The 13,633-nt window shown below is 35.7% G+C and overlaps 1 protein-coding gene across 4 annotated transcripts in view; it reads left to right on the forward strand.

Annotated features, from left to right (window-relative positions):
- The window catches only part of FANCI (FA complementation group I), a 62,432-nt gene that overhangs the window by 17,460 nt on the left and 31,339 nt on the right, over window positions 1-13,633 (forward strand). For all 4 annotated transcript variants that reach the window (XM_043921638.1, XM_043921641.1, XM_043921639.1 and 1 more), the window contains exons 10-14: window positions 144-270; window positions 3,433-3,525; window positions 4,162-4,298; window positions 7,565-7,745; window positions 9,108-9,195. In XM_043921638.1, coding sequence (XP_043777573.1) covers window positions 144-270; window positions 3,433-3,525; window positions 4,162-4,298; window positions 7,565-7,745; window positions 9,108-9,195 — 626 coding nt within the window. The remainder of the gene's footprint in view (window positions 1-143; window positions 271-3,432; window positions 3,526-4,161; window positions 4,299-7,564; window positions 7,746-9,107; window positions 9,196-13,633) is intronic.

Raw genomic sequence — 13,633 nt, forward strand, 5'->3', positions numbered from 1 at the left:
ATAAGACAGTAGATTTTGTACTTTCTGCCTGCCTCCAATGATCCTGTTAGTTCAGCCTGAGTTTTTCTATTCGTTCATGTGAGCAAATGCACCGTTGTCTCTTGGTCAAGCTATAGCTCAAACCTTTCTGTTGAATCTTTTAGGTACTTGGATCTTGTTACTGTACCACTGGATGAACTTCGTCATGTGGAAGGCACCATTATTCTACACATTGTGTTTGCCATCAAGTTGGATTTTGAGCTAGGCAGAGAACTACTGAGACACTTAAAGGTAGTAACCAGACTCTTAAGGTGATCCAGGATCTCTTCATGAAATAAGGACGTTTGAACTCAAGCTTCTTTTTATGCTGTTTAATGACAGGAAACCAATACATAAAAATACTATAGAATGACCCTGGGTCTAGAGGGTCTCTTTTTTAACTTTGAAAGTGGAAGATATATGATACCAGTATATTCTTAAGCAAGTCTCATTTTAAAACCACATCTTAAGTGTTCAAGTGTTTTTTATTTGTTTTTTTAAAGATGAAGACTGTTCTGGAGGAAACTCAAAATTTAGCCTTAGCTCCATTATTATATGAACTTCACTCTTGACCTGTTTCCTTATTTGCGAATTAGGGAAATTGTCACTTAGTAAGTCATGGAGTTCTCATAGTAAATCATGGAGTTTTGTGAAGCTAAGTCATTTTAAAATATTTGTAAAGTAGTAAGATAAAAACTAGAAATGTTTTGAACTCTTTAAGCATTTTACTACATTTACCTTATCTCACCTCTCTCAAGTATATTTTTTCTGAACTATTTAAAAGAAGAAATGTTGACACTTCAGTGCCTGAATATGTCCACATGTGTCTCGTAATAATAAGGATTAATACCTTTTTATTGAATTTTTTAAGAATCCTGCCCAGTTTTCTTGTGTCTCACATTGTCAGATTTGTCTTATTGTCTCCCCGTAATTAGATTCAAGTTAAACATTTTTGGTGAGAATATGTCACAAGTGCTGTTGTATTTTTTCTCTTGTTGGAGTCAGTGAACTTTCTCTGAAGGACCAGATAAACTATTTCAGGCTTTGCAGATGATATGGTCTCTGTCACCGCTAAACTACTCTTGTAGCAAGAAGACAGCTGGAGACAACACATGAATGAATGAGTGTGGCTGTGGGCCAGTGAAACTATATGGGCACTGAGTTTTAATTTTATTTAATTTTCATGTGTTATGGAATACTATTACTCCCTTGACTTTTTTTCCCCTCAACAATTAAAAATGTGAAAAGCAGTCTTAGCTTATGGGCTGTATAAAAATAGGTGGTGAGCTAGATTTGTCCCAGAGGCTTTATTTTGCTATCACTATTCTATTGCATCACATCAAAAGGCTCATAGTACCAGGCAATCTTAGCCAAATCATTTGATTAAGACAAGGACCAGCAGTTTTCTTCACTTGCAAAGATATGTTTCCCTTTGTAATTAGAAAGTAATCCTTGGGGTCATAATTTGAGACATGTGAAAATCCTTTCCTCAGCAACCTTTAACACAGTGGATTTTGGTTTCCCATCTATTAATGATTCTTGTCCTAAATCAGTAGTTATACTGGGAGTTGCAAAATAGTAGAATTAAAATCAGAAGTTTTTATTGGTCATTCCTTCTAGTTGGTTTTCTGTGAAAAGAGCCCCACACCTCCATTTTTTTGAATATTGTTATGCAACCATGAACCTTTTAAAATTCCATGTACTCATAAACAGTACCCAAAATGATCCATATTTGGCCATTTGGATCCCTGAGGTTGGCTTATGTGTCCTTCTGACATGACCCCGTTAGTCTTTGAGCACTTCCATGGCATAAGCTATCCAAGATACACCTGTACTTTCCTTATCGCATCTGATTTCTCCAAGGAGCCTCAGGTCCCTTTTGTAGGAGAAGATATTTAAAGACAAATGTGAAAAGTAACCTTTAAAGCTCCTTTATCTTCTCTGTGTCTATTTACTTTCTTTTATTTAGGTTGCTAGTAACTGTTCTTTTCAAAGAACCAGCTTTGTATTTGTTTACTGTTTTATTTTTGTTTGTTGGTTTTCTGTTTTATTCATCTTTGATTTCTTTTTTTTCTTTTGTTGTCTACCATTTCTTTTAGGGCTCAAAAACCTATTTTTTAACTTTATTGAGTTACAATTTATGTAATGTAGAATATACTCATTTTAAAGTATAATTCAGTGATTTTTCATAAGTTTACCCAGTTATGCAACAACCATCATCATAATTCAATTTTGGAACATTTTCATCACCTTGTAAGATCCTTCATGCCTGTTTCTATAGATTTACCTTTCCCAGACATTTCATATAAATGAAATCATTTAATATATAATATTTTGTGTATAGCTTTTTCATTAAGCATAATTTTTCAAGGTTTTTATTCATGTTGTAGCATTTATCAGTATTTCATTCTTTTTTGTTGTTGAATAGTCTTCCACTGTGTGTGTGTATGTGTGTCCATTGATTAGATGTCCACCAGTTGATGACATTCCAGTTGTTTTTACTTTTTGGCTAATACGAATAATGCTGCTGTGAACATCCAAATGCACGTCTTTGTGTCGGGATATATGTTTTCATTTCTCTTGATAGATACCTACCAGTAGAATTTCTGGGTTTTGTAATACATTTATGTTTATATTTTAAAGAAACTACCAAACTGTCCTCCAAAGTGGCTACAACATTTTACACAGCCACCAGCACTGTATGAGGACTCCTTTTTTTTCCTCATCGTGGCCAACATTTGTTGCTATCTTTTTTTTATACCTATTCTAATAGCTATAACACGGCTTATTGGCTGTTCTGGTATCTTTGTATTGCAGAGTCAGACATGACCGAGCAGCTGAACAGCAACAACTACGATATCTTTGATGAAATGTCTATTCAAATCTTTTACCCATCTTTTGATTGCATGACTTACATAGTTTTAAGATTTCTTTGCATATTATGGGTACAAGTCCTTTATCATGTATGTAATTAGCAAATATTTTTTTTCAGTCTGTGGCTTGTTTCTTAATGGTGTTTCCTTTGAAGCACCAGAGTTTTGATTTTTAATGAGGCCCAGTTTATCAGTTTTTTACTTAACATAAATTATATTTTTGGCATTGTATCTGAGAAATCTTTAATCCAAAGTCTTGAAGATTTTCTGCTGTGTTTTCTTTTAAAAGTTTTTATAGGCTTTTTTTGGGGGGGTCATACTGTGTTATGTGGGATCTGAGTTCCCCAACCAGGAATTGAACCTGCACTCCCTGAGTTGGAAACACAGAGTTAACTGCTGGACTGCCAGGGAAGTCCCAAAAGTTTTATAGTTTTAGCTCTTAGGTTTAGGTTTCTGATCCACTTAAGGACCTGTTTTTAAGTAGGATATGTTATATTTTTCAGATGTAAGTTATGACTTCTTTTCGGTTTATCTGTTCTAGGCAGCGCAGCAAGGAGATTTCAGCACTATTATATGTCCTTTCAGCATCGCCCTCTTGCTCTCTGTAACAAGAGTACAAAGATTTGAGGAACAGGTATTTATGAGTGACTTTTGGTTTCCTTCTGTAGTTGATAAGGAATATAAGAGCCTGTTTATCCTTTCCTAAACAATTTCACTCCCATCCTACCAGCAGCAAATTACCCTGTAAGAATGTAGGCCCACACTCTTCTCTGGGAGCTGCTTGAAGACTTCTTCAGATACTTGATTTATACTTCTGTTTCCGACTGTGTGGCAAGCCAGGGGCTGAGATGGAAATAGCAGTGGGAATATCACACAGTCCAGGTAGCAAGAATGGCAAGTTTAGCTGGCTATTCATAGCAGTCATATTATATTGTAGCTTTCTAAGAAATAGTCCTTGACCAAGTTGAAATTAATGAGAATAGGTTATTTGCAAGAATGAAACTATAAAATCCTTTACCCTTTTTTCTCATATGTGTTTCCCTGGGTGTGGGTAATATTTATTTTTAGCCATTTTGCTCTCAAGACAGGCATGTCTTCAGCTCCTTTAAGTTCTCACTGAAAGTCATAATTTTTGCATCATGCTCATCTGTTGAAACAGTTGTAGGGATATGAGTGTGTGGCAGCAAGTAGGAACAGTTACAGGGTTAAGATTCTCTGGTATGGGCTATACATTTTTTGCTTCATTTTCCTATTTCTTTCATTATGATAGGTGTTTGACTTTTTAAAGTCTTCAGTTATAAAAAGCTTTAAGGATGTTCAGCTTCTCGAAGGCGCAAAATATATGCAGAGTCTATTTCCTCATGGATGTTGTATTTCAACCATGATCTTGGAAGTGGTAAATAATAGGTAAGTTTATGAACCAAAAGATTTGTAAGCTCTTTAGTGTTAGAAAATGCAGTGTGGTACCATACTTATGGCCCATCAGAGAAAACTGTTGACTTTACATATCAAGGTTTAAATCCCTTAAAATTGATCAAGCAGACTTTCCTGTATCAGAAGATTCTTAAATCCCAAGGCCTGATTTCTTGGCCACCTTGTTAGCAAGAACACGAAACTGAAGTAGTACCTTTACTTCTTTCATGTTATTACTACTCTGTTGGTCTAAGTCTTCATTGGCTTTTTAGGTAAGTAAAATACAGTTTTGTTCACTGTAACTGTTGGAGTTTGGGACTGATGGATGGAATTAAATTAGTAGTTTTAGACAACTGATTAGCAGTTTTAGGCAAATTTATCTTTAACCAAATAAAAAAAAAAAAACTGGTTACCATCCTGGTTGTTATTTTCATGGTTAATGTTGTATTTCAGAATATACCTCAGCCATTATAAAAATCTTTACTGAGTAATGCTTTTTTTGTGGTTTTGGTTTGCTGTATTTAGCTCTGTTGACAATTTTTGTGTTTACCTGCAGGTAGCTTGGAGGTGCAAAACATTAATGTACTAGGAAAAAAATCACCTATGAACCAATACAACTTCTAGGTTATACTTATTCCCCTGTGTACCAAATCACATATGAACTCTTTCACATTACAGATAAGACATTTTGTAGCAAAACAGATTGTAACTGCCTCTTCTCTCCAAAATGAGAACTTTAGTGCATAGCACAATTTCTCCACTTCCTTGTTCAACATTATTACTAACAAGCAATACTTACTTAGACTTCACTGTTTTACTGGTTTCTTTGTTTACGTTTATCTTTTGAATCTCATACTTTGGCCCATCTGATTTCTGCTTGGTGTTTGGTGTGCCCTTCCACTATAAGGATTCATATATTTCCTCTTGAAATGTTTTTCTTCTTTTATTTTTTTTTTGAGTACTCTCTCCTTTTTCTGTTGGAATACCTTGATCTATATACTATGTCTCAATTTTTCTTTCATACTTTCTGTATTTTTGTCTTTTTATGTCAAGTTCTACAAAAATTCCTGGGACTTCTCTCGTGGTCCAGTGGCTAAGACTCCATGCTCCCAATGCAGGAGCCCCGGGTTTGATTCCTAATCAGAGAACTAGATCCCGCATGCCACAGCTCACCCCTGGCACAGCCAAAATAAAAATTCCTTAGCTCACTCTTTAGTTACTTCTTCAGTTCTGCAGATTTTATTCTTAGGCCATCTGTTGAGGTTTTCACTGTATCCATCATGTTTTTTATTTCCAAAATTTCCACTTGGTTGTTTTTTCATAAGTTTATTTTTTTTTTTTTTGTTTCATGAGATAATATTCTCTTTTCTCTGAGAATATTAGACTTTTAAAATATTATATTTGTTCCATTAGTCTTTTCCCATAGGGGTTGGTTCTCTTTGTTGAGTTTGGTGCTTCTCTTTCCTGATGGTATTATTTTCTTGTATTTGGTGATTGCTTATTTCCTTATTATTGTATTTGACGTTCCCCATTAGTTTGTCTGAGAGTGCTGTATTTTTTTAACACACTCTACCTCAGTGATTTGAGGATAGCAGTAGGATATACCAGGGGCTAATCTCCTAGGTATGGTGTCTCCCTAATCCTCCAGCATGTTGTCATCGTCTCAGAGTGCTGCTCTGCCTCTCAGGCCCCAGAAGCAGTGAGGTCTTGGGGAAGAAGGTGAAGAGTGCTGCTGTGTGCCAAACCTCATTCAGGCGTACCCTAGCCACTCACCACGAAAGTAGCCCCGGGGTTCCTTCCAGTTCCCAGCGTACCTGCCCTTGGCATCTGCTTTTGGAGGCACCCTTTCAGTCTGCATAATATTGTCTGGATTTCCTCTTTCCTTCTATTACTTTCACTTTTTAAGGATTCCTCATAATTTCTAGACAGTCAGAGCACTTCTTATTTTTCCACGTTATCATGGATTATATGCATGCACCACATAGAGACATTCACATAAGGTTATATCTATCTTTTCTGTCATTTGTAGGTATTCAGGTTGGGAAAAATGGAGCATGTACTCATTTTATTGTCTTGATCCCAGATTCCCAGAGTGTGACTGTTGTTAAAATCTGTCAGAATGTTACGAGAATCTATTCACAACTGTCTACTTCATTCTTTAATGCTGCATTATAATTTGTTGCTGTTTAGCAGGTAGATGTAATGATATAAAGATTATTATAGACATGATTTCCACTGTTGTGGGTAACATTAAGTGGTATAAAATCAACAGGGTTTCTCTTGCTTTGCAAAGGTTGTTTGTAGTTTTATTTCATGCTTTTGAAATCCAATCATTCATCAGTCCAATTCCTACTATAAATATGAATATGAAATAAATATGAATATAAATGTTCCTACTATAAATATTTACTGAGTGCCTTTTTTTTTTCCATTTATTTTTATTAGTTGGAGGCTAATCACTTTACAATACTGCAGTGGGTCTTGTCATACATTGATATGAATCAGCCATGGATTTACATGTATTCCCCATCCCGATCCCCCCTCCCATACTGAGTGCCTTCTATATGCCAGAATTTGTGCAAGGCTCTATGAGCAAAAATATGGCTACAGTGTGCTCTCCACCACAGAGAATCTCAATCTAGAGAGGAAGACAGACATTATATAAGAGTTGTTATTGGCATGAGGGGAATAGTAGAAGCAGAAATTAACATGTAGTCATGAAATTTTGAATGGCAATCTCTAATGATCTGTGAAAAGTGAAAGAAAGTGAACTTGCTCAGTCGTGTCCGACTCTTTGCAACCCCATGGACTGTAGCCTACCAGGCTCCTCAGTCCATGGAATTTTCCAGGCAAGAGTACTGGAGTGGGTTGCCATTTCCTTCTCCAGGGGATCTTCCCAACCCAGGGATCGAACCCTGGTCTCCCTCATTGCAGGCAGACGCTTTACCATCTGAGCCACCAGGGAAGCCTGTAATGATCTGTACACTGAAATATTCCAGTTTCTTCCATATGTTGCTTCATGTTCCATAGTTTCTGGATTTTCATGGTGATCTGTCGGTAGAGATTGCTTGCCTACCAATTCCCCATTCCTGTTCCTCCAAAAATTCAGTATTTGCCAGATTAAGGGTACATGAAAAGGAAAGACTCGTGGAATATTGGTTATACAGGTCAAGTTTGGGAAATGTGTAACATGGCAAAGAATGTAGAGGTAAGGTATTTTATTAAGTTTTTCTTCTTAACTAAACTTTGTTTTCCTGCAGTGTTCATAGTTGGGATCATGTTACTCAGGGCTTGGTAGAATTTGGCTTCATTTTAATGGATTCCTATGGGCCAAAGAAGATTCTTGATGGAAAAACTGCTGAAACCAGCTCAGGTCTTTCTAGAATGCCAAACCAGCATGCTTGTAAGCTGGGAGCTAATATCCTGTTGGAAACTTTCAAGGTGAGACTCTAGTTTAGCAACCATTCCCTCATTTTGTTGTATTATATTATAAATAGGGCATTCACCTGGGAGTTTGGGGGACTGGGCAATTTGAGTATGTAGCAGTTCCCCAGAACAGAAACTGGGATAATAGTTGAAACATTAATAGATGCAATTTGATGAAATACTTTCTCACTCTTTATCTGAGTTTTTCATCTATTCTAATTTCTGTTCTTTCTGACCATTTCTTAGAAGTTTGAATGTAAGGTAGCCTCCTTATTATTTCCTCTTCTTCCTCTAGCAGTAAATCATTTCTGAATTTATTTTATTCCCTTATACAAAAAAGAATCTTTTAGGTCGCTGTAGAACATCAAACTTGAAGAATCATGCCTATTGGTTTATTGTTTTTGAAGAACCCCAAATGGGAAATTTATATTCTTTTAATTCATTACCATATTATGACTGTTATCTCAATCTAAGTAAGATCATATCTGAGGCTAAACAAATTTGCTTTGCTGGTGACTTCTCTAAGTCATCTTGACATCCATTCTTCAGTGTATCTATACACCAAAAGTATCTGCTGACAGTGTTGTTTGGAGGTCAATTTAAATGTAAATCTGATGTTCTGATCCAGAAGTGAAGTGAATACCATATAATAGTCCTTGAGGGTTGTGTGTTAGATACACATGACTCTTTAACAGTAATCTGATTTAAAAACATTCTTAGAATAAGAGACTTAATATTTTTTGTTTTTAAATTAATCTTTTTTAAAAATCAAGGTTTTACTTGGTTCACACAGTTGTTGGCTTTGTCAAGGTACCTGTAGAGCATAGAATTTACTGATAATCAAATTATTAGTCCAGAGTCTGAAAGAAATCAGTCTCTACTGAAAGTAATCAAGGTCAGATATGAAATTTTGCTAAAGTTCAAGTAAAAATTCAAAACAGGTCTTTTTAAGGCAACTACTCTGCTTCTAGAAACTGAGGACAGGGTTGGTGAAGATTTTCTAGATTTTCAGGTTTTTTTATGGGCTTTTAAATTTTAATATGAAAGTTGTGCATACTGTCAGAAATATGGACATTGGCATATAGTAGATACCTAGGTAGAATTATTCCTGTTTGCTGCTGGACCTACATGTAGCAGTACTTCCATGTGCTCTCTCTTTTAGGCTAATAAAAGTTAATGAATAATTTGTGTACAGGATGAGAGTTGAATTGAATGATGTCTTTCCAGATGATTCACATTATGTTTGTCTTTGAAATAAGCAGTCCAGTTTTACCCATATTCAAGCTATTGTTTATTCTGCCTAATAGGTATTAATTAATACAGTTGTAAGCTGAAGGTCACCAAGGAATATTTTATTGATTCTTCTGTTCCTTTTAGATCCATGAGATGATCAGACAAGAAATTCTGGAGCAGGTCCTCAACAGGGTTGTTACCAGAGCATCCTCCCCCATCAGTCATTTCTTAGGTATTGAACTTTGAAAGGGTGGAAAAAGTTGTCAGGAATATTTTTATAAATGTCATAATGCTTTGGATCCTGGGAAAAAACCTTAATGATATAGTAGATTAATGCAACATCTTTGATTATGATGCCAATAAAATATAAATTCCTTTATATTGTCTATGGTTGTCAAGAAGGAAAGGAGCATATAACTAATGAGTGAAACTACTTTGCATCAACTTTCTCTCTTTTTTGTTTTAATAATTGTCAAGTGAGTGCTGTCCCTCTGCTGTCTACTTATTGACCTCTCACTCTCTTAACCCTTGACATTCTGACTTCATTGGTCAGACTGACCAATGGTCTGTCATTTGGTGACCTCTGAATTTTTTGTCTTTTTAATACGTATTTCCTAATGCCTAAATCCACTCATTTTAATCACCAATTTTCTTAATTTCCTTTTCTTTCTACACTATTTATAACCCTCCTGAAGTTCTCTGATAACTGTAATAGTTTGCATCTTTTATCCTGCCTTTTATCCTGATCAGTTTTTCTTTCTTCTTGGAGATTGGTTTTCTTTCTTCTATCCTTAAATGTCAAGGTTCTCCAAAGTTCTGTACTTGACATTTCATTCTACTTCTTTTCTTTCTTTACATTCAGCTTTACTGAAATATAATGAGGTACAGTAATGTGCACATATTTAAAGTGTAACAGTTTGACTTTTGATGTATGTGTACATCCGTGAAATGGAAACTATCACCACAGTCAAGATGAACATATCTGTGTGTGTGCTAAGTCGTTTCAGTCATGTCCAACTCTTTGCAGCCTCCTGGACTATAGCCTGCCAGGCTCCTCTGTCCATGGGATTGCCCTGGCAAGAATACTGGAGTGGTTTGCCATGCCCTCCTCTAGGGGATCTTCCCAACCCGGGTATCGAACCCTCATCTCCTGCATTGCAAGCAGATTCTTCACCTGCAGAGCCATTGGGGAAGCCCATGAACCTATCTATCACCCAGAAATGTTTCCTGGTGCTTTTTTCTGATTTGTTCTTGCATCTCTCTTTTCCTTCCCTGACTTCCTATCTAGTCTGATCTGCTTTCTGTCACTATAAATTTTAAATATTTTGTGTAAATGGAATCCTACAATTGTACTTTTTTTTTCTTTTTCCTTTTGGTTTGGCTTTTCCAGCATAATTTTGAGATTTTTCCAAATCCTTTGTCAGATATGTGTTTTGCAAATACTTTCTCCTCTTCTGTGGTTTGACTTTTAATTTTTGTAACATTGTCATTTGAAGAGCAAATATTTTTATCAGTTATCAGTTCATCAGTTTCTTTGTATAGATCCTGCTTTTTGTGTCTTGTATTTAAAAAATTTTTTTGCCAAATCCAAGGTCCCTAAGGTTTCTCCTATATTTTCTACTAGAAGCTTTATATTTTCATCTGTTGTACTTAGATGTATGATCCAGTTTTGTTAAATTCTGTGTATGGTGTGATATAACAGAGTTCATTTTTTTGCTTATGGCTATCCAATTGTTCCAGCACAGATTTTTTTTTTTTTTTCAGCACAGATTTTTGAAAAGATTATCTTTTCCTTCATTGAATTACCACGGTGTCTTTATTGAAATCAACTAACTATATACGTGTGGATCTATTTTAGTAATCTTCTATTCCAGTGAGCTCTGTTATGTCTTGATTGCTATATATTGAGTGTTACAATCAGTAGTGTAAGTCCTTTAACTTTGTTCTTTTTCAAAATAATTTTGGCTATTCTAGGTCCTTTATATTTCTAAATAAATTTTCTAATCAGTTTGTCAAGTTTTATGAAAAGACTGCTCATGTTTTGATGGAGATTGCCTCAAATCTGTGGATTAATATGGAAGAGAATTGGCATCTTAACCATATTGAGTCTTCTAACTCATGAATACACTATATCTCTCCATTTATTTAGGTCTTCAATTTCTTTCAACACTGTTCTATATTTTTAGTGTGTGTATCTTGTATCTTTTGTCAGTTGATCCCTATTTCATTTTTTTGACACTGTTGTAAATAGTATTTAAAAATTTTTCAATTTGTGATTGTTCACTGTTGTCATGTAGAAATAGTTGCTTTTTTAATGTTGACCTTATCGCCTACAGCCATGCTAAACCCATTTATTAGTTCTAGTAGCTTTTCAGCAATTCTTCAGGATTTTCTACATAGAAATCACATCATCTGCAAACGCAGCCATTCTTGATATCAGTGATTTGTCTTTTTTTCTTTATCAATCTGGCTTAGAAACTTGTCAGCTTACAGCCTTTCAAAGAATGAGATTTTAGTTTGAATTTTCTCTATTGTTCTTTTATTTTCAATTTCACCAAATTTTGCTTTTTATTATCTCCTTCCTCTTGCTTGCATTGGGTTCATTTTGCTTTTTTAAAGTGGGTGAAAAAAATCAAAAGAATATTTCTTGATACATGAAAATTTTAATTTCAGAGTCCATAAAATACAGTATTATTGGAATACTGTATTTATCAGCAAGAGGCTTATCAATTTTATTGATTTTCTCTAAGAACCAGCTTTTCATTTCATTGAGTTTCTCTGTTTTTCTGTTTTTAGTTTTATTGATTTGTGTGCTTTTTTGGGTCCTTTCTACTGCTTACCTTGGGTTTAGTCTGTACTACCTTTGGTTAAATGCATGTGTCATTAATTTGAGATGTTTTTCTTTTTTTTCGATACAGGCATTAAACTGTAAATTTCCCTGTAAACATTGCTTTAGCTACATCCTATAAATCTTGTTTTTTATTTTCATTCCATTCCACATACTTTTTCATTTCTCTTGTGATTTGTTCTTTAACCCATGGGTTATTTAGAAGTGTGTTATTTAGTTTAGTCTACTATCATTGTGTTGTTCCTGATACGTTTCTGTTGATTTATGTCATCTTCATCATGAGTTGTGTTTTCCTGCTTCTTTGCATCATTAATAAGTTTTGACTGGATGGCAGACTTTGTGAGTTTCACATTGTTGATTTGCTGATTTTTTTTTTCCTTCAAATATTCTTGAGCTTTAAGGTCCCTGGTTGCTCAGACGGTGAAGCGTCTGCCCACAATGCGGGAAACCTGGGTTTGATCCCTGGGTTGGAAAGATCCCCTGGAGAAGGAAATGGCAACCCACTCCAGTACTCTTGCCTAAAAAATTCCATAGATGGAGGAGCCTGGTAGGCTACAGTCCATGGGGTCACAAAGAGTCGGACACGACTGAGCAACTTCACTTTCACTTAAGTTTCTTGGAAAGTATTTAATCCTTTTGATGATTATTTCTATGTTGTGTTATGAAAGACCAGACAGCTTTTAATCTAGGGCCAACTTGATGCTGCAGTTAAAGCAATTTTCCCTGTATATTATGAGGTGTGTACAGTGTGGGTGTTGTGAGTGTGAACTATTTCCTGCCCTTTAGGACCTCAGAGAATGGATTTGCCTACTCCTCGCCAGTCACTTTTAGCTTCACTTAGGTGGTTTTTTCACACACATGTACTGACTAGCACGCAGCTCACATACAAGGAGAGCTCCCTGCACATCTCCAGGGTGCTTTCACTGTAGCTCTTTACTTTCTAGTGCTAGCTGCCTTGGCTTTCCTGAATTGTCAACTCTGTCTCTTTAACTCAGGAAGACCACTGGGTTCTGAGTTTCTCTTCTCTGTGTTCCTGCCTAGAAGCTCTCCAGGCAGTAACATGGGACAATTATAAGCCTCTCCTCATGTATTTCCCTCTCTCAGGGATACTGAGAGAGTGTGTACTGCTTATTATCTGGTATTTGAAAATTGTTGTTTCATGTCATTTGGCTTGTTTTGTTGTAGGTGTTTAAAGTGAAGATAACTCTGGTTAGTGTTACTCCATCGTGGTGGAAAGTGCTTCTTCTTTTTATACTTTCTCTTACTTGTAGATATCACCCCTGTTCTCATGATTTCAGTTTTATTTTGTTTTTTTTTTTTTTGGTGGGCTTTTGTGGGCATGGCTCCCAAATCTTTTATGTCAGGACTATTTGCTTAGTTCAGTGCCTCAATGCCTTCATTCCATTTAGCTTTTTTTTTTTTTCTTTTATTTCAAATGCAATACTGTTTCCTTTGAACAACCTCCTCTTTCCTTTGTCCCTATTTCTGTTACATGAAACACAGATGTCTGAGTCCCAGAGGCTAGAATTTCTTTTAATCTGGAATACATTTGGTACCTAAGTTCTCTCATTCTTTCCCTCATACTTTTTATATTCTTTTTTATATCCTCCCTGCCACACACAGACATCCATTTGCCTAATTCCCAACCTTATAACCTTCCATTTAGGCTACTGCAACAGCTTCCTAACTGGTTTCCTTGCTTTCTTTTCTCTCTGCTGCAATCAACCCTGCAAATTGCTACCAGAACAGTATTCCCAAAACATCTGTCTGTCACCCAGAAATCACCTGTACCTTCTTTCATAAATTACCAGGTCTTTATCCT

This window comes from Cervus elaphus, chromosome 13, assembly GCF_910594005.1.
Source record: "Cervus elaphus chromosome 13, mCerEla1.1, whole genome shotgun sequence".
Lineage (NCBI taxonomy): Eukaryota > Metazoa > Chordata > Mammalia > Artiodactyla > Cervidae > Cervus > Cervus elaphus.